This window comes from Bos taurus, chromosome 10 (genome assembly GCF_002263795.3).
Source record: "Bos taurus isolate L1 Dominette 01449 registration number 42190680 breed Hereford chromosome 10, ARS-UCD2.0, whole genome shotgun sequence".
Classification (NCBI taxonomy): domain Eukaryota; kingdom Metazoa; phylum Chordata; class Mammalia; order Artiodactyla; family Bovidae; genus Bos; species Bos taurus.
The window spans coordinates 58,026,227-58,047,975 of NC_037337.1; the positions used below are offsets into that span (position 1 = coordinate 58,026,227).

Below are 21,749 nucleotides of genomic sequence, written 5' to 3' on the forward strand. Positions count from 1 at the left end.
TTTTTCTCTTTCTGTCCTTTCTTTTATAGAAAATATTTTCCAAAATATTTCTTTCTCAGCCACAAAATAACTTTTATTACAGATTTCTACTTAGGTTTGATAAACATTTATTAAATTAAGTCATTGAAAAGTTATATTTCCTTTTTTTTTTTTGGCAGGTGGTGGTGGGGCTTTGCCACATGGCTTACAGGGTCTCAGTTCTCTGACCAGGGAACTCCCAATTCCACATTTCTATATAAAATCTATACTGAAGTGTCAGACTGGTTTTGAGAAAAGCTGTTTAGGGCTAGTGGTAATTGTTTCTTTAATTCAGGATTTTAATAACTTGTAATAAAGTAATTTGGATTTTCTTTAAAGATGTATCAACCTGAATTATCCATTAGTGATCGTTTGCATTACAGGTAGTTTTCTAGTGTCACCTGTTCAACCATCTTTTATATTAGTTGGAAGCAAAACCCAAAGGTATTCTTTTCCCAGTCTGTCCTTCCTTCTGAGGACAGCATGCTGGTGAGACTGTGGCAATGGGAGAGATGGGTGAGGGACTTGAAGTCTAGACTCTTTTCAAAGTGCCTGAAATATCACTGATTTGTGGAGGAAGATCTGAATCATGTCATTTTATTACTCACAAGTATATTGTTGCTTAAACTAACAGTGCTTCAGTGCCTAAGACTTGATAAATATACTCAATAACATAATAATGATTGATTAGCATATAAATTCTGTGCTTTTAAATCATTATCTTAAAATACAAGGTGAAACCATGAAATAAAGATGCTTCTGGGTGGTAGATTCTCAGAGTTGTTTTGCTAAGTTGGTTAAGCATTTCCCTTGCAATCTTGTGTGCATTATTACTTTTCTTTTCGATTTTGTATAGCTGATACAAAAATAAATCAATCCCTTCCATATTCTAAGCTGGTGAAACCTAATTTGAATTTTAGGAAAACTCTTTGTAGGTTCATAGGCTTCTCCTGCCTCACTGATTGCTAATTCAGGAGAATGGATTCAAACTTACCTATAGGGGATGATGCAGTTTTTCAACTGTCATTAGAGTGTCTTATTTTTGCATTTCTGTAGGAAGCACTTGGGCAGAATATTAAAGCACCGGTGGGCCTAGGCTTTGTGTTCTTCGAAACTCTACCCTGAAAACCCTTCCCACCCACCTACCCAACAAACGCAAATACAGAGATGACTGTTCTGCCTCCTCTAGTGAGCAAACTTCACAGGTTGCCCCAAGCTGCCCTTCAGAGAAGGAAGGCACACAGCTTCTGCCCAGTCTTTCCAACATCAAACAAGAGCTCCAACTTGGCCAGTATCCTCACTTTTGTTTGAATTGCCTTCCCCACTCTTGCTGCTGCTGCTGGCAGCAGAGAAAGTGCAGCAGCCTAGGAGTAGGTCTGAGGAGTGAAATAACAGCCTTGTCTGGGGAATATGGACCACAGCTCTGTTTACCTGCTAACATCGCCTGTTTCCTCCAAGCATGTGAAAATGTATTTGTGGATATAGAATCAGAATCATCTGTACTAGAAAAATTAGAGGGCAATGACAGATGTCAAATCAGAGCCATTTGAGTCTATATATATAGATTCCTTATCTGTGTTTTAAAATATTTTAAAATTGGTTTTGCTGAGAGGTAGCATTCCCCTCAAAGATACAGAAAAACAAATGTCCATTGTGCCTGTTTTTTCAGTATTTTGAGGAATTATATGCAGATGACCCTAAGAAGTATCAATCATATCGGATTTCACTTTACAAACGGATGATTGTATGTAAAAGAGTGCTTCTCTGTCGTCTTCCTCACTGTTTCTAGCCCTCTATAAAGCGAAGAGCACTCTGCCTGCCCTTCCTGGGAGGTCTCTTCAGAAACTTCCACAAAACCTGTTTCTCCCCACAGCTGTCTTTTAGCCAGTGATGTCGCCTCTGTCAGTGTCCTGCGTCCATTGTCACCTTTGGTTTGTTATTAACACTAGGCTTACAGTGTGATGGAAGCAAAATATGATTTGAAAGGTAAAGTAAAAATCCAAGAAGCACAACTGAACACTGTGAAATGTTAGCAACTGTTCCTTTTGAATCATTGGTCTAATACCTAAGTCAGCCCTGTCTAAATTGGAAAAAGAATGAATCCTTGTATTTATAAATGCCTTTTAAAATCCGTATCCTGAATAGCAACCACAAACCTCTTAAATCATTGCTTTATTTCCACTTGAAGCTCCTGGTTTGCTGTTGCCCACTTTTCTTCTTAATTATTGATTCTTTGTCTCTGCCTGTCATTTGAAAGAATTCTTGATTAGGGAGCCAAGTACCACACCTTTTTTTTTCTAACCCCTGCCCATGAATGTACTGCTTTTGTTTTCTCTTTTTGCACAAATCATATGGAATTATCCCCTTTTTTCCCTATAAGCAAAATTATATTACCCAGGAGATTTCTATGGGTGTTTTATCTAACTGTCACTTAGTCTGTTAACCACTCTGTACTGTTCTCTGTGGTTATTTTTTAACTTACCTTTTAATTCCCGAAACCTTTTAACTTTTCTTAAGTTATAGGACTAGTTTTAGCCTCTCCAAAGGGTGGAACTAACTCATAGAGACAGTGCTTCACACACATAGGTGTCAGTTAAAAGCCCCTAAGTTCAACCATCCTTAAAGCTTCACACAAAACTGTGTGCATTCATCAAAATTTACCTTGCTTATTCCCCCTTTAAATGAAAAACTTTCTACTGAAATAGCAGTACATTTTATGAGCATTTAATTGTTTTGCCCCCACGGAGTCTACTGGAGTCTACTCACTCCATAGTGAGCCTGCTGTCCATCACGCTGTAAAGGAGTTACTGCACTGTATATTTTAACATTTGCTTTTATTATAGCTGCCTTTCCTATTGCCTGCCAGTTTTAGCCAGGTGGGGCTCCACCAATGAGCTTTTATGGAGCTTTTATGTAAAACTAACTTTTTATGTAAAACTAAGTACTGTTTCTGTAATTTTGTGTCTGCTTTCCTTCTCTGCATTTTAGATGGTTTATTTTGATCTTTCTGTTATATTTCTCATTTTGATCTTTAGGATTTGATGGAACAACTCGAAAAACAAGATAAGACTGTCCGGAAACTGAAAAAACAACTGAAAGTATTTGCCAAAAAAATTGGTGAACTAGAAGGTATTTAAACATGTTTTTATGACAGTTGCTGAACCTTGGTTTTATATACTATCCTAGTGGCTTAAGAGTGTGGCTCAATTTGTGTGTGAATATTAGGAACAATAACAAAAATGAGTTTCAACAAACCTGGCCTCCGTGGAGTAGAAATCTCCATTGCTGAGTGGGGAAAAATGTTCTTTTCATGGTAGTACTAACTTACAAAGAGAGAATTCATTAAATAAACATCTAATGGCTGTCTTCTATATGCCAGGTACTGTGCTAGTTAATATTGCATATCAGTTAAGAGTGTGGATTCTGTAGCCAAGTTTCTTGGGTTTAAATACTGGGTCTTCCACTATTAGTCATCTGATATTAGGCAAGTTACTGAACCTGTCTATTCCTCACTATTCCCACCTGTTAAATGGGAATGATAATGATATCTACCTGACATGGTTGTAATGATTAAATTAATTAATATGTAGAATGAATTTAGTACGGTTCCTGACACATAGTAAATGCTATCTACAACTTATTTTTATTACTGTTATTCTTAGTATTAGGGATACTAAGATGAGTAAAACAGAGTCTGTCCTCAAAGAACTTACCATCAAATGCAGAACAAAAAGAAAAGTAAATAGGAAAAAATGAATTGTAGTTATAAAGGAGATTCTATAAAACAAGATTTATGTATGATGATAATGGGAAAACACCTTGAGAAAGAATCGGATATCAGTTTTTATTATATACAAACGATTCTTGTGAGTGAGTGTTCCTTCAGTAAGTAGGTGCCAGGGATGTAGCAGTGAACAGGGCTAAAGCCACATTGTAAGCTTATTCCAGCAACGATCTCATTATTCTAGAGATTTTGAGCCCCTCTTTGGAATTGCCTTCAGACCTATGCAAGCTATTACCATTTTGACCAGAAATGATGCTGTGCAGTCTGACCGCCCATCTATTCTGTCATTGTCACTGAATGATTTTTGCTGTGCTCAAAGGGTGAACATTCCCCATCACTGGGAATGTTCAAAAGAATCTGCCATGATTGACTGTCTGGCTTTCATTCCTCCAACATGCCAGGCCTGCCATAACTCTTCCACCTGTTTGATCTTCCCGCTTCTCTTAGTCAAGGCCTGCTTATCCTTTGAGACCAGAGTTGTATGTCACATGCTCAAGAGCAGCCTTTCCTGATCGTCCAGACAGACCCTACGGCTGTACCCTTTGTGGTACCACAGTTCACCTCCCACCTTTGTGGTTTTCACTGTCATGTCTTTAGCAAATTTTCTGTCTGATAACTGGCTTCCTCAATGGATTGTGATCTTTTTGAGCATGGTGACCATCTCTTATTTCCCCTTGTTTTCACAGCACCTACCATATTGTCTGACCTGTCACAATCATTCCATTAATGTTTGTTGAATGTGTACATAAGTGTCAGAAATATTTAGAACAGCAACATGGATATTTACTTTGAAGAGGATAATATTCCCTCCCATGTACAAATACTGAAATATTTGTTTAGATAGCAGATAGATTACTTTATAGTTGTGTTTTATTATATAATCCTTTAGCATTATGTGATTCATCAATTAAAATTTTGAACCTCCAAATCACATACATGGGCTGTAATGTCTATTGGCAGAACTTTAAAAAAATCTTTATTCAGAGAACCCTTCTGCACTAAACTCTATTAATTATATCATAAGATGATAATTAGCAGAATATCTGCTTAAAAGAAACTGATTTTAAGGGTATTAACTTGTAAAATTATTTTTTAAGCTCCTAATGATTCATTTACCATATGCTAGTAACTTTTGATAAATAGAAAAATCACTTATTTTACATTTTTACTTAGCTTTCTTTGATATGTATATTTTTACTTAAAGGGATACATGAGACTATTTCATGATGTTAGTGATTTTAAGCCATTATCAATCAGAATTCAACCTCATCAGTTAAACTATCCTGCCAATTGTATTCTTAAATCTATAAGGACATTTGAGAAGGCAATTTCTAGATTAAACAAAAAAGGCATGATAGTCTTAAAAACTGAATTAAATGATACACATCTACAGAATAAGATGAAATTGGCTTATGCGTCTTGAGCACTTACTGAGTGCAGTGTCCTTCCCCTCCCCAAGGCAGAGCATAAAGGCTACAAGCCCTTCCCACACCTTTGTCTCCTGTTGTCTTATCCCCACAGTGTGTAGAAAACACTGATAACTTTGTATAGCAAAGCACCTTCTAATAGCTAAAAGTTTTCTTATTTTTTTCTAAATATATAATAATGTACTTAAATTCTTCTGGTTGAAAATAGCAAGACTTACCTCCTCCTATGGGCTACGCTTAATTAAAGAGACATTTTTAGACACCATCTAAGACTTTTTTTAAGGCCAACATACCTAATTTTAGCAGAAATTATATATCTAAATCAAGAGTATTTCAAAGTTTGATGTGCTTTGTGCTATATTTTAATGCAGGAGTGGGTGTTCCATCTCAATTTTCATAAAGTCAGTGAATTTAGACCTAAAAGAATTCTAGAAATCAGTTAATTACTTCATAGGAGAACAGAGCTGAGACCCAGAAACCGTGACTTCCAAAGTCTCAGCCACTTAGTGGCCAAAGTGGAACTAGAATCCATGCCTTCTGAGGACCACTGACTTCTCTCCTTTGTGTTGTATTTCTCAACAGATTCTTTCTTCTTATAGTAATTTATTTGACTGTCTCAGTTAAACCTGAGATCAAGGTCTTCCCTGTACCAAAAGTGAGGGGGGAAAAAAATCTTCCAATTTCCTTTCTTTTTCTAGGATAAAAAGGTTCAGGAATGTTTTTCTCTCAAGTATAAATAATCTAGATGATAAAAATAGGTATTGCTTCAGATCTTTCTATAAAGATGTCTGTATTAGATGGAGCATTGGGCTAAATGACCCCCGGCATCCCCCGAGTCTTTAAAAACTGTGTAGTATTCTGGCTTCTCTCTTTCAGGCTTTATATTTTCCTGATACTACATAAGGGTTGACATTTTAATTAATACATGATTTGTTAAATAAATCAAGGTTATGTTGAGCTGATACCTATATTTTATCTCTGGGTTTTTGTAAAGACTCTAATCTCTGACAAGAATTCAAAGACACAGAAAATTTTAATGAAAATATGGCAAATTTTATCTCTGGCATTTTTGTACAGAACCAAAAATATCTTCTTTAGAGATATATGAAAGGAAAGTGAAGATTTCTTTTAAAACATGTAATCTCTTAGTTAAAATATTCACTATATTTCATAAATTCTGAGGCGCACAATTTTTCACATTTTAACATCTCTGAAATTATGATGTATCTTATAGCAGTTGTTAGGTTGTAGTTTAATTGGCAGTATTTTTCCTTCCTTGGTGTTATATAAAATAATACTATACGTTGTAATCAAATATGATAAAAATTGGTAGGTTTAAAATGTATTGAGTTATTCAGAGTCCACATATGTGCCTTTGTTGATAAACTTAATATCAATACGTTGAATGTGTTTCCTTCCAGTTTCCCCTCATAGAATTGTTCCTGTGGCTCAAAGCAACTAGTTCATAGATGGCAGGGATTCTATTATTTTGTTTTACATACAGAACATATACAGGAGCTGTGAGGGCCATTGTATGCTGATTCTGAGATCCCCCTGGTGTTGTGTTTAAACTGTCTCCAGAAATAATTTATGTAAAACTAAATAGCTTGAATCTCATATCTCTTGTGAAGATGCATGCATTTTTCCATTAGTCCTGTGGTTCCAGACTGTATCATACGTCTGAAACACTAGGTTATGGAAAGTGGCCACAGCCCTGATTTGTCCAATTACAGTATGATGGCTCTCTAGATATCATAATGTTGATAGATGGTGGTGATTTTCAGCGCTGATAGCCCCGATGTGTGATGCTGCAGCATGAGGTGGACGAGGTGTCACCAGGCTCTCTGCCACACAAGCAGGAGCGCTGGCAGGTACTGGTGTTCTCTGTGATAACCTTGTGCTGTGGAACTGGCTTCCCAGAACTAACACGGGAAATTGCCCAGAGTGACAGGAGAAGCACTACTGATACCTTGTGGACTCAGCAAGATAGAACTTTCTAATGCATCTGATCTGCATTTTGTTTGCCAACAGTCTCTGAACTCAAACTTAATCTGCACTTAAATAGATGTCTTAACTGCTCCTCTTCCTATAGATAAGAGAATTAAAAATATGCTTGCTAGCATTTAGCTCCACAAACACTGTTGTAACTCGTGTTCCCTTGCATTTCCCAGATGAGATGAAATTGGAGACTTTTCTTTTAACCCCAAGTTCTTTTCTCACAGCTGCCATCAACAATGGTGATTACTTTTAACATCTGAAAGGGTTGTTCACCAGTGGTTGTACTTTTTTGGTTGCAACTTTGTGGTACGATTTTTAACACTTTACTAAAAACAAACAAACCAAAAAATGAATACATTTAGGCAATTATTTTAATATTAAATACAGAGGCTTCCCCAGGGCTCAGTGGTAAAGAATCCTCCTGATAGTGCGGGAGATATGGGTTCAATCCCTGGGTCTGGAAGATCCCTTGGAAAAGGAAATGGCAACCCACTCCAGTATTCTTGCTTGGAAAATCCCTTGAGCAGAGGAGCCTGGCAGACTGTAGTCCATGGGATCACAAAGAGTCAAACACAACTGAGCGTGCACACACACACACACACACACACACACACATATTAAATACAGGTTGTATTATCTGCTCATGGTTTCTTCAGGAATGAGGGGTGCCTCTATAGAATATTGAATTTCCTTCTATGAATTAAAGTCTAAATATATTTAGACATTTATGATTGATACTGATTAGTTAACTAAGAAGTTAAGCCACTTACTTGGGGACATTTAATCTTATTACAAAATAAAATGTATTACAAAAAGATGCTTTTGAATCAGTTAAGATTCTTGATGTTGATAGTAGTACTAGTTGTTGTCAGAGTGACATTAACATATAATTTTACCATCTGTCTGTCCAGTTTTACCAAAAAAAAAAAAAAATTATTTAAAGAAGGGGCAAATTGGAGAAGGAAATGGAAACCCACTCCAGTATTCTTGCCTGGAAAAGTCCATGGACAGAGGAGCCTGGCGGGCTGCAGTCCATGGGGTTACATGACTGAGCGTGTGTGCATGAGGGTGGAGGGTGACGGGTTGGTAGCAATAAACTGGTAGAACTAAAAAAATAATAATAATAAAGAAGGGGCAATTAAGTGGCAAATATGGCAAGTTTCTATTGTTACAGAATTCACTTAAAATTAATAGGAACATGAAACCACTCATCTTTTCTACCTGGAAAACATTTTTTTTCTTTTTGTTTCTAATGAAGTGGGCCAGATGGAGAACATATCGCCAGGACAAATCATTGATGAACCCATTCGTCCAGTCAACATTCCCAGGAAGGAAAAGGATTTCCAAGGAATGCTGGAATACAAGAAGGAGGATGAGCAAAAACTTGTGAAGAACCTGATTCTGGGCAAGTATTTTGAAAGGTCTTTCTGGTGCGTGTCAGTGGTGGGAGAGATTAGTCACTCATTTATTAGTCACACTGGTTTCTTTAGTCAGCCTTGCGTGCTATGTGCAGTACTGCCACAGCATTCTGACTCCATCATGGCTGTCAGTCACCCTACAAGGACACCAGCGAGGACTGCCTGTTAGGGTCACATGAGGTCTTCTCAGCTCCTGTTGCCCATTATAATAACCCAGGAAGCTTTTGAAAAGTGCTGATGTATGTTCCCCCCTGCAAACTAATTACATCAGAATGTCTAGAGGAAAGAACCTGGCCATGTCCCTAGTTCTTTTTTTTATCTCTCAAGGAAGGGATTCGACGTGTAGCTAGCTGCAGTTGAACACCACTGCCTTAGGCCATTTAAGTCCCTGAATTTCTCTTGTTCCTATTTCCCTAGGAAGGTATATGACTAAATATGTCAGGAAAAACAGTTTAATAGTAGGAAGGAACAGAATTAAGGAAAAGATTCCAGCAGTGGAAAGGGAGGACTGACTGGACAATGGAGATGGGAATAGAAGAAGCCCTTCAGAGCAGCAGAAGGCCTTTGAGTCTGGGTATGAGCCCACTTGGAGAAGGTGATGGCACCCCACTCCAGTACTTTTGCCTAGAAAATCCCATGGACGGAGGAGCCTGGTAGGCTGCAGTCCATGGGGTCGCTAGAGTCAGACACGACTGAGCGACTTCACTTTCACTTTTCACTTTCATGCATTGGAGAAGGAAATGGCAACCCACTCCAGTGTTCTTGCCTGGAGAATCCCAGGGACGGGAAGCCTGGTGGGCTGCCGTCTATGGTCACACAGAGTTGGACACGACTGAAGCAACTTTAGCAGCAGCAGCAGCAGCATGAGCCCACTGGCTCTGCAAGAAGACTTTTTAGGGGAGCATGGGAAATAGTTCAGGAGTGTATGCAGCCCATAAGTTGTAAGCTCAAAACACTTACAAGCCTCTCCTTTCAGCCTTTGCAGAGCATTCCTCCCCCCAGGTGCCAGGGTGGCAGCAGTGTGATCAGCAGTGATTTAATGTTCCTAGAGTTCACGGTGTTAAACTTAGAACTATTTATAGATGCAGAGGCACTTAAGTTTCAGTGTGATCTTCATTTTGAAAAAATGGTAAGAAGCCACTGGTTTTTAAGCATAGAATTAAAAAAGATTCATCAATTCAGTAAACCTTTGGGGCATTCCTACTGTGTGCTAAGCATTTTCCAGGTATTGGGTAATGAACAAAGTCTATTCTCAAAGAGTTTATATTCCATGGGTGGGGGGAGGTAGATAAAAACAAATAAGGGGGTGAGAAAGATAAACAGTGAAGGCAGGTGTATGAATTTATATAAAGTTGTTAGGAAGGGCCTCTTTGACAAGGTGATCTCCTTTGGATAGAGACCAAAGGAAGTAAGGAAGCAAGTCCTGCTGATAGCTGAGAAAAGAACATTCCAGACAGAAAGCCTTAGGGTGGGGACATGGCTGGCGTCGTCACCCAGCAACAAGAAGACCCATTTAATGGGGGAGCACAGTGAGCTGGAAACAGGAGCAGGCCAGATCACACAGCCATGGTGAGGATTTCGGGTTTTACAAATGAGTGAGATGAGAAGCTACTTGGAAGATTTTCAGAACAAGAGTGACATGATCTGACTACATTTTCTTATAGAATTACTCTTTATGTGGAAAGTGTACTACTGTGGAGCGAGGCATGAGTCAGGGAGACCAGTTGGGAAGCTCTCACTGGGTTCCAGGAGAAGATGGTGGCGGCCTAGCCTAGAGGAGCTGGTAGAAAAGTAGCAGGGTTATTCTAGACATGTCTTATGTGTAGAGCCAACAGGATTTGTTGATGGATTAGATGTGTGATGTGAGAAAAGGAAAGAAGACAAAGATGATGACAAGGTTTATATCCTGAGAAACTAGAAGGCAGAGACTGCCACTTACTGAGATGGGACAATTCCTGGAAGAGCAGGCTCCGTGGGAGATGGGCTTTGGGGGACAGGCCTGAGCAGAGATGTCAAAAACCACTTGTTACATGAGCCTAGATTCAAAGGAAAAGTCAGGGCAGAAGATAGACATTTGAGAGTTGTCATTGTGTAAGCAACTAAGATTCTCATGTCCCTACAGTCAAGAAGTCGTCTACTCTAAAATATGCTTTTTTAAAAACATGACCTATTTACCCTGAATGATTGAACTGTTACATGAGAACTGTGCTTTTATATGTCAAAAAGCATTCCTTATGAAGACTTTCAAAGTTATATAAGACTGTTTTTCCTCTTTTCTTTTTTAGAACTGAAGCCACGTGGTGTAGCAGTCAATTTGATTCCAGGGTTACCAGCGTATATCCTGTTTATGTGTGTTCGACACGCTGACTACCTGAATGATGATCAGAAAGTAAGGTCGTTGCTAACATCAACAATTAATAGCATCAAAAAAGTATTAAAGGTTAGTTCATGTTCAACAAATTTCTCATAATGAATATTAATGATGACAGGTCTATACAGAGGTATTTTTCCATCCTTCAGTTCAGTTCAGTCGCTCAGTCGTGTCCGAATCTCTGCAACCCCATGAATTGCAGCACGCCAGGCCTCCCTGTCCATCACCAACTCCCGGAGTTCACTCAAACTCAAGTCCATCGAGTCGGTGATGCCATCCAGCCATTTCATCCTCTGTCGTCCCCTTCTCCTCCTGCCCCCAATCTTTTCCAGCATCAGAGTCTTTTCCAATGAGTCAACTCTTCACATGAGGTGGCCAAAGTATTGGAGTTTTAGCTTTAGCATCATTCCTTCCAAAGAAAATCTAGGACTGATCTCCTTTAGGATGAACTGGTTGGATCTCCTTGCAGTCCAAGGGACTCTCAAGAGTCTTCTCCAACACCACAGTTCAAAAGCATCAATTCTTCGGCGCTCAGCTTTCTTCACAGTCCAATTCTCATATCCATACATGACCACAGGAAAATCCATAGCCTTGACTAGATGGACCTTTGTTGGCAAAGTAATGTCTCTGCTTTTGAATATGCTATCCAGATTGGTCATAACTTTCCTTCCAAGGAATAAGCGTCTTTTAATTTCATGGCTGCAGTCACCATCTGCAGTGATTTTGGAGCCCAAAAAAATAAAGTCTGACACTGTTTCCACTGTTTCCCCATCTGTTTGCCATGAAGTGATGGGACCAGATGCCATGATCTTAGTTTTCTGAATGTTGAGCTTTAAGCCAACTTTTTCACTCTCCTCTTTCACTTTCATCAAGAGGCTTTTTAGTTCCTGTTCACTTTCTGCCATAAGGGTGGTGTCATCTGCATATGTGAGGTAATTGATATTTCTCCCAGCAATCTTGATTCCAGCTTGTGCTTCTTCCAGCCCAGCATTTCTCTTGATGTACTCTGCATATAAGTTAAATAAGCAGGGTGACAATATACAGCCTTGGTGGACTCCTTTTCCTATTTGGAACCACTGTGTTGTTCCATGTCCAGTTCTAACTGTTGTTTCCTGACCTGCATTCAGGTTTCTCAAGAGGCAGGTCAGGTGGTCTGGTATTCCCATCTCTTTCAGAATTTTCCACAGTTTATTGTGATCCACACAGTCAAAGGATTAGACATGATCTAAGTTGCCAGTTATGGCCACATTTTAGTCTTAACTGATACCTTCCATTATAGGAAATATTCATTATGTAATGTGTCTGTGTGCTTTCTTTGTAAACAGGGCTCAGATTGAACAATAATCAAAATTAACTCAATATACTTACATTTAGTTGTGAAGTAAACTAAGTTTCTTCATAGAAATAGTCTGCTTTAAGGTCTGTCTTAGAACTAAATTAAAAATACTTAGTGAAGTTCATATATATAGGGAATATGATGCTATAGTTAAAATAGGTGTTAAAAACATTTAGTAATACCTAGCCCATTCATATAAAAAGCTGTCTGATAAAATATTTAAAATTCTCTTCTGACTTTTCTTCCCATTATTCTCCAGCTCACCCCAGAATTTTCCTTGTTACCTGAAATGCCTGGTTTCATGTGAGCAGCAACACATAGATACTAATCAGAGAGGAAACACTTGGAAAAGACAGCGAAGTTACATAATAGAACAGAAAGCCCTACATAACTCAGTAATCACTGAGTCACGTTGCATAATCATCCTTTTGACAACCTAGAAAAACAGTGAACGTTATTCTTAGTTTTAACCATTTTTCAGTGCACAGTTCTGTGGCATTAAGTGCGTTCATATTGTTGTATAACTGTCACCATCATCATCTCCAGAACTTTTTCATCTTCCCCAGCTGAAACTCTGCACCCATTAAACACTCTCCCCAGCCCCTGGTCATAACTTTTGATGCCAGTTCTCAGTCCCCACTGCACAGATACTCTATGCAGTTACATTCTGCAGTGCTTACTAAAGTGTGGAGTTTCTAAATATTTTAACATTCAAAAATTGATGAATGTCTTCTGAATGGAGCTCATGTAATTTTTGGTATATTGATGGTATATTGCATTTATTAAACTATGAATTTTACTACTTCTGAAGTTAATGCCTATGAAGACAGCAAAACCAAATCATGAAGTTTTCTCCCTCTCATCTTAATTATAAGAAGAAATTTATCTAATTTGACTAATTATTGTACCAGATTGTTTAAAGATTTAAAATGAGTAGCTACTTGGGACTTCCCTGGTGGTTAAGACTTCCACTTTCCAATGGTTAAGAGTTCGTCTTCCAATGCAGAGGGTGTGGGTTTGATCCCTGGTCAGGGACCAAAGATCCCACATGCCTTGTAGTAGAAAAACCAAAACATAAAATAGAAACAATATTGTAATGAATTCAATAAAGACTTCAGAAAAAAGTAAAATAATTTAAAAAATGTAAAAAGCATAGATTCTTGATCATAGCACTCTTTTGGAACATCCTTTTTTTAAACTGAAGTACATTTGTCTCGTGTCCTGTTTTGATTTAGAGATGTTGTTTGACATGTGGCCCAGTACTGATGAAAAGTCAGTCTGTCCAGTGCTCTGCACAGGACTCCCTCCATCCCATGTCTGATTCGCTCCTCAGAAATTGTATCTTATTCACTGACAAGATTTTTAACCTAATCTGGGTTTTAGTGCTTCACAATGTTTGTGATTCTCTTTTGTACCTTTAGTCCTTTCTTATTCCCTTCAGTAACCCCCAGGGAAGTAAGTTTGGGTAAGCTAGACTTGGTGAATTGTTTTCTACCTAAAGGGACTACTAAGCTAATATCAATGTAATGAATGGGCATCCCTTTCTAATGGCAAGAAAACAGATCCAAGCAAGGTAACAGCTAATGAATTCAGTGGTTGAATTCTACAGCAGCTGCAACATGAGGCTTTACAACTGTAAAGTGATTGATTTTTTAATTGTTGTTAATGGTAAGTGAAGGAAACAGGTCTTCTGGTATCTAATCAGTTTTTTCAGGCTTTTATTCCCATAAGGAAAAAACTAATTTAGGCTTATTCTCTCTTTTAGAAAAGAGGTGATGATTTTGAAACCGTCTCCTTTTGGCTTTCTAACACATGCCGATTTTTGCACTGTTTAAAGCAGTACAGTGGAGAAGAGGTGAGAAAACCTTGATTACAAAACAGCATGCTATACTTTATCCGAACTTTTTAAGGAAAAAATTTAAAGCACAAAATGTTTAGTCATTTGTTAATTTAGAAACCTGAATTCAGAAGTGGCTTAACAGTTTATAGCTCTATTTGACATTCATTATTTATGAAACTGACTTGGGAAGTGGCATAGTTTCTTCGCTCTGCGAGTTTGTATTATGAGAAAGCACAGCAAAAATAAAATGAGCATTGGTCATTGAATAGTTATCGCACTGAAACTTTTTGGTAAGACGTGAAAATGGGATTTTCAAGGATTGATATATGGAGCTGTTTAAAGAAATGAATCCATTATAGCTTTCTATAATACATTAAAAATGATCATGTTAAAAGATATCTCAATATTTTTCCAAAAATATGTTTTGCTTTTGCTTATAGTGATGTGTTCATCAGTTAGTTGATAGACTTCCTATTTCAAAACTACATATATATAATTATTATTTGTTAATGGCTACATAGTATATATGAGACAGCACTCACTTATATTATGTTGTTTAATTCTTACTTCTCTTTGAGGTTGTAATTCTAACCCAGTTTTACAGATGAGGAAACTAAGGCTCAAAGCAGTTCATCACTTTGCCCACATCCTCTCAGCCATAAGGAGCTGAGCTAGGATTTTGGGTCTGCCCACCTTCAAGAGCTTGTGCCCATAAATGCTGCCCTTCATGCCTCCCCGTCCTTTGCTGTCAGGACAGGCAGAGAAGCTGAGCAGTGGCCACTTTCTGAGCACTCACAGGCTTGGAGCAGAAGAATGTCCTGGCAAATGATGGGAAATACAGTATGAATAAGATATGGCCCCTGAGCAGGCGGGACAGACAGACCAGAATCCCCCCGAGGGCCTGTTAAGTCCCCAGTTCTAGACCAGGTTGTCAAGTAAGTTGTAGAGAGGCAGATGCTTGAGTGTGGCCAGAATCCGTCAAGTAGGCAAAAGTACCTGCCTATACAGTTGGCTTTCCGTGTTACCACATACCATCAAAAGATTCCGTTCTAAGCTTGGACTGAGAAGCCTGTATGAATACCATAAAATATAATAAAGGAAGATTTTTTATTTATTCACCAGTCTCTGTAGAAATGACCAATTATAAGAAAATTATGTATGTCTTTCAGGTACAGAATTTATAAGTAAGACTCTATTTAATGAACTGAAGTTAAGAGATTGGTATTTTACATAATTCAGTGTTTGGCAGTAAACCAGCTGTTTCATAAGTGAAAACACTCATTAATTTTTTTTTCAAATTGAGTTCCCCTATCTTGTTTCATTGACATTGCTGGTGGAAAGGCTTAAATGCTAGACTGCCAAGTTTAGATATTATTCAAATGCTAGTAAGAAGTGGAAGCAGGGATGTGATAGAAACAAACACACAGAATTTGGGAAGGATTATCCTGGCACTTATGTGGAAGTTGGATGGGAACTCTTAGGAGAAAGGTAAAAAAGAGCATGAGGATGTTGATCAAATGAGAGAGTTAAACAGACAGGAGACATTTTATTTCATGAATGTCATTAACTCTGCATTATGGCTCTAGGGCTTTATGAAACACAACACCTCTCGCCAGAATGAACACTGCCTCACCAATTTTGACTTGGCTGAGTACCGGCAGGTGCTCAGTGACTTGGCAATTCAGATCTACCAGCAGCTCGTGAGGGTGTTAGAGAACATCCTTCAGCCAATGATCGGTAAGTCCAGGGCATTGCTGACGTCCAAGTCTGTCTTGGGGCACATGTGTCAGAGCATGTATTCATGTGGAGAAGGTAAAGTAGTAAGACTCAGTCTCAAAATTAGCTGAGGAATCTCAGAACTGTAGCCATGACTAACTGGGGTACGGCAAAGTCCCTGCTTCTGCGTGATGGAAATGGCAGGATCTATTAATCATTTCCCTCTCTAATGTGTAATGCCTCTCTCTTAAGATTGGGTTATGCTTTATATCCAGCAACATATCTCAGACCTTGTCCAGTTTTCTAAAACAAAAATACTTGAAACTTTCATCGAGGGCATTACTGCAGAGAACTTTCTAGGGACCCAACTAAAACTAAAGAGACTGAGAAGGGTTTGCAGATTACCTGATAGGCTATAGTAACAGGGCTGGAAAGCTACTATGGCAACAAGAACAGGGCTCAGACACTCCATGCTGAGTTGTTCATCTCATGGCCCCTGTAGAATCATTAAAAGCAATTTGGTTTAAAGTTGCAGTTTCTCATTGGATGAGCAACTGATCAGTGTGTGTGTCTATGTATATGAGATTCCATGTACCTCTCTTTATATGTGTGCACTCACTCTGGGTATGCATGTACGTATCATGCCTCCTATATTCCTTTGGAAAGTGTAGCAGGTGTGAAATTGGAATTAGAGGGCATGTAAAACTTGCAGGCTGCTGATTTTGTGCGAAGCTGTTGAGGGAAGCTCAGGGCAAGGAAGGGCCCAGCTCTTCAGCCCCATGTGACTGCCCACTCCCAAGACCACTGCCTGGTCTCCTGCTTTTCTTACTGCTTGATTTGTTTGCTTCTGAGGCTCTATACTACTGGAGAATACTTATCTTCTCCCTAATTGCCTCTCTCTTAAAAACCTCTCTCTCAAAAATCCTCCCAAGAAACTTTACACATGTGCTATTAAGACTACTGTTTCATATTTTAGAAAATAATCCATTAAAATTTCATGGTAAATTTTTGCATTTAAGGATAATTCTTTCATTGTTTAAAATCCAGATGCCCTTTTATTTGTAGTTCCTTTTCCTTCTATTTTGATGCTCAAATCATTTTCCTAAATTGTGTGTGTGTGTGTGTGTGTGCGTGTGCATGTGCGTGTGTTTCCATCAGAATCTTCTCTGACGTATGAACTTCTCCTTTAGTCTCCGGAATGCTGGAGCATGAAACCATTCAGGGTGTCTCTGGGGTGAAGCCCACAGGGCTAAGAAAGCGAACCTCCAGCATCGCTGACGAGGGTACCTACACACTGGACTCCATCCTGCGACAGCTCAACTCCTTCCACTCGGTCATGTGTCAGCACGGCATGGACCCCGAATTGATCAAGCAGGTGGTCAAGCAGATGTTCTACATTGTGGGGGCCGTCACCCTGAACAACCTCCTTTTGCGGAAGGACATGTGCTCCTGGAGTAAAGGCATGCAGATCAGGTGAGCAAACTCCAACGCCTGTCAGGGCCTTCTCGGGCTGCCTAACTGTGTGCTGGGGCACACGTGAGGCCCGGGCACCTGGCGTCTGAAGCCCCCAGGTGGGCAGTAAGGGCAGACCGGGCATGGAGCTGTTCCTCCTGCCTGACTGACCTTCCTCCACTGTCATTCATGGTCGCTCCCAGCAGGCCTTCAGCCACTGCTTGTTGGAACCCGGCTGCATGTAAAGTTAACTCATATGAGGGAGTAAATCTTTTACTGATGTTTGAAGTATGCCCCTCTCAGTTTTAAGAAATGCTGCACTCAGTTTTGTCCAATTGCTCCTCAGCATTACCTTATTAACATAACAGAATTTTTTTTTTGGCAAATAATTTATTTTAAAACAGCTGGAAAATTCACCAAGAGAGGGGGAAAGTATTTCTCCTATAAAAGTCTATAGTTACTCAATCTTAGAAAATTTGACCTTCTTTCCAAATTTTCCATTCTGACTCATATCCACTGTAGACAGCAGTCAGAAGGTAATGCCTTCCACTCAAGTCATTGAATTTATTTCTCTGCACGCTCTGTTTATACCCACGAAGCCCCTCTTGGCCTGATTACTAAGTCCTGACTGTGGCTGCGTTTATCTGACTCCTATTTTGCAAACCACTGTCACCTGATTGGCCACCTCTTAAAACCTCAGCATCTGTGTAGTTTCTGTGTCTCTCCTCATATTTTCTGTCTGCCTCTTCCTATGCCCCCACTGGCCCTTCTTCCCTACATCCCTAAACTTCCTCAGGCCACTACCTCATCATCCAGGCTCTTCCCTGAAAAGGGTCAGAGCACAGGCTCTAGGTGGGGATCTTACTGTATCCACTAGCTTGGAGTTTGACGTAAGGAACAGAGAGCAATTAGAGGATTATTAGTTCTCTCCTCTCAAGTTGTAAAAAGCTGGAAGGTGTTTTCTGCTCTGCTGTTTAATAAGGACACAGCCATACTATGTGTTCTATTTTTTTTTTAAGCACACCTTATTTTATAACTTGCTATTATGGCTACATTTCTGTTTTCCATTAAAGAGAATTATAGTCTCTAGAATAATACTCACTCATATAATTATGATTATAAACCTGATTATTTATAGTGATAAATTTTTAAGCACAGCTAATGGTTTAAAAAACAGAATTCAACTGAAATTCCTAACAAAGCCATACACAGAAAAATTAACACATTTATGATAACATTCGGTAAATTTGCATCCCCCTCAACCCTTTTTTGACATAGGTACAATGTCAGTCAACTAGAAGAATGGCTGCGTGACAAGAATTTGATGAACAGTGGGGCTAAGGAAACCCTGGAGCCTCTCATTCAGGCTGCTCAGCTTTTGCAAGTGAAAAAGAAAACAGATGATGACGCGGAAGCCATTTGTTCCATGTGCAATGCTTTAACTACTGCCCAGGTAAGGCAGCTTTCCCTATTATAAATTTCATCAAGGGTAACATTCAGGGAAGTCACCAAGGCTTCTAGCTATTGTTCTTGTCTCTGAGCTAACTTCACCTGTGTCAGCGATGATATGTATCAATACTGTAGATCTTGAAGACAGGAGATTTTACCACAAAGTATATTTCAGTACTAGTCACACTCATGCACATTCAACATTCAGTAAATATTTATCCATTCTCTACACTCTTCTGTGTAACGTTCCAGCCACTCAGATAAAACCAGGAACAAGACAAAGTTTCTGTTTTTATGGGGTATACATTCTATACATCCTATGGAGCTTGAACTCCAAAGAGTCTTGTATATTAGTTGATAATTGAATGATTCTTTAGACTTATCTATTTAAGACAGATAATTCTTTTTTTAATTGAAATGTAGTTGATGTATAATATGATGTTAGTCTCAGGTATACTACTCAGTGGTTTGACATTTGCATACATTATGAAATGATAACCATGATAAGTCTAGCAACCATATGTCCCCATATAAGATTATTACAATATTATAAACCATATTCCTTATATTGTAGATTATATCCTCATGCTTTATTTACTTTATAACTAGAGGTTTGTACCTCTTAATCCCTTCACCTATTTTGAATGCCTCCTGTCCCTCCCCTCTGGCAACCAACTGTTTTTTCTCAGTATCACTTAAGTTGTCCCAGAGGTCTCTTAAAACCATCCTTATTTCTTTTCCTTCTTTTTTCTAAAGTTTCAGTGATTTGATTTACACTACTGTCTTCCATCTCACATCCACTCACTTGTATCATTTAGTCTACTGTTGATGCCTTCCAGTGTCTTTTTTTATTTCAGTTATTGTATTATTCAGCTTTTTCTGGTTCTGTGTATTTTATAACTCTTTGTGAGTTCATCCCTACTTTCCCCTGAGTACAGTGAGCATCTTTATGATCATAACCTTATACTCTTTATCAGGTAGATTGCTCATCTCCACTTCATTTAGTACTTCTGAGGTTATGTCTCATTCCTTTGGTTAAAACATATTCCTGTCTTCTCATTTTTCCCCATTTTTTTTTTTCTATGCATTAAGTCAGCTGGTTACATTTCCCAGTCTTAAAGAAGTGGCCTTATATAGGAAACATCCTGTGGGGCTCAGAAGCACGCTGCCCTCTGGTCGCCAGAGCTCTGTGCCCACGAGTACCCCCTATGTGGGTTGTGTAGGCCCTTCTGTTGTGACAGGGCCACAGTAGTTCTACTGTGGGCTCCCTAGTGGGCAGGGTTGGCCCCTGGCCTGGTTGGCTGCCCCACCCTGCTTCCTTTGGTTTCTGCTGCCCCATGTTTTGGTGGGACCAGCTCCTAGCACAGCTGGCCATAGGGCTAGGGAAACCCAGGGCTGGTGCTAGGCCCTTGGTAGGTAGTTAAGCCCTGAGCACTAATAAGCTAGTGGGAAGACTCCAAATGTTGCTGAGGATCAGTAATTAATCATTCAGGGAAAGTCTTGAGTTTAAGGCAGTAAAAAGATGGGAAGGGCCTTGGAGGACAGTGGCCACAGCATGAGGCAAGGCACAGGCATAAACATGCCCACTTTTCTTTTGCCGAGTTATTTTTGTGCTGACTTTTGGATTTTTTTAAATGTTCATCACTTATCTCAAAACATAGAAATCTTACATAGGTTACACATAGAATATATATAGAAAGTAATTAGCTGAATACTCAGGATACTGATAACTATTGTTACTTTGAGAGAATGAGAGCATGAAAGTGGGAGTACTTTTACTTTTCATGATTTTTCAAATTTATATTGCTTCTTAAAATGTACAGATATATATTCAGAGTTCAGTTTAGTCGCTTAGTCATGTCCGACTTTTTGCAACCCCATGAATCGCAGCACACCAGGCCTCCCTGTCCATCACCAACTCCCGGAGTTCACTCAGACTCACGTCCATCGAGTCAGTGATGCCATCCAGCCATCCTCTGTTGTCCCCTTCTACTCTTGCCCCCAATCCCTCCCAGCATCAGAGTCTTTTCCAATGAGTCAACTCTTCACATGAGGTGGCCAAAGTACTGGAGTTTCAGCCTTAGCATCATTCCTTCCCAAGAAATCCCAGGACTGATCTCCTTCAGAATGGACTGGTTGGATCTCCTTGCAGTCCAAGGGACTCTCTCAAGAGTCTTCTCCAACACCACAGTTCAAAAGCATCAATTCTTCGGCACTCAGCCTTCTTCACAGTCCAACTCTCACATCCATACATGACCACAGGAAAAACCATAGCCTTGACTAGACAGATCTTTGTTGGCAAAGTAATGTCTCTGCTTTTGAATATGCTATCTAAGTTGGTCTTAACTTTCCTTCCAAGGAGTAAGCGTCTTTTAATTTCATGGCTGCAATCACCATTTGCAGTGATTTTGGAGCCCCCAAAAATAAAGTCTGACACTGTTTCCACTGTTTCCCCATCTATTTCCCATGAAGTGATGGGACCGGATGCCATGATCTTCGTTTTCTGAATGTTGAGCTTTAAGCCAACTTTTTCACTCTCCACTTTCACTTTCATCAAGAGGCTTTTGAGTTCCTGTTCACTTTCTGCCATAAGGGTGGTGTCATCTGCATATCTGAGGTTATTAATACACTCTTATTGTAAAAATTTAAATAATAAAGGTAAATGTGCCTTCAGAACAGCTCCCTCTCCCATCTTGTCCTAACCAAGCCCTGAGTAGAATTGAAAGCAATAGGCAAAGATCCTTTTCGTTTTCCTGATTAGAGGTACCTGGAATGTATGTATTTGATAATATGCTAAAAATGTTGATCATTTTATTTCCCCCAGATTGTCAAAGTGTTGAATTTGTATACACCAGTTAATGAGTTTGAAGAAAGAGTTTCTGTGTCATTTATTCGTACTATACAGGTAAGATCTCCCAGGCTTCCTTTTGCTTCAGTTTA

At 39.2% G+C, this 21,749-nt stretch overlaps 1 protein-coding gene across 5 annotated transcripts in view; it reads left to right on the top strand.

Moving 5' to 3' along the window:
- MYO5A (myosin VA) overlaps window positions 1-21,749 on the top strand; it is a 205,627-nt gene that overhangs the window by 177,312 nt on the left and 6,566 nt on the right. For 3 of the 5 annotated variants that reach the window (XM_005211877.4, XM_024998029.2, XM_059890853.1), the window contains 9 exons: window positions 1,688-1,762; window positions 3,054-3,147; window positions 8,486-8,632; window positions 10,931-11,085; window positions 14,118-14,207; window positions 15,779-15,929; window positions 17,099-17,381; window positions 18,639-18,813; window positions 21,634-21,714. In XM_005211877.4, coding sequence (XP_005211934.1) covers window positions 1,688-1,762; window positions 3,054-3,147; window positions 8,486-8,632; window positions 10,931-11,085; window positions 14,118-14,207; window positions 15,779-15,929; window positions 17,099-17,381; window positions 18,639-18,813; window positions 21,634-21,714 — 1,251 coding nt within the window. The remainder of the gene's footprint in view (window positions 1-1,687; window positions 1,763-3,053; window positions 3,148-8,485; window positions 8,633-10,930; window positions 11,086-14,117; window positions 14,208-15,778; window positions 15,930-17,098; window positions 17,382-18,638; window positions 18,814-21,633; window positions 21,715-21,749) is intronic. The other 2 variants (XM_005211879.4, XM_059890854.1) reach the window with 1 other exon arrangement.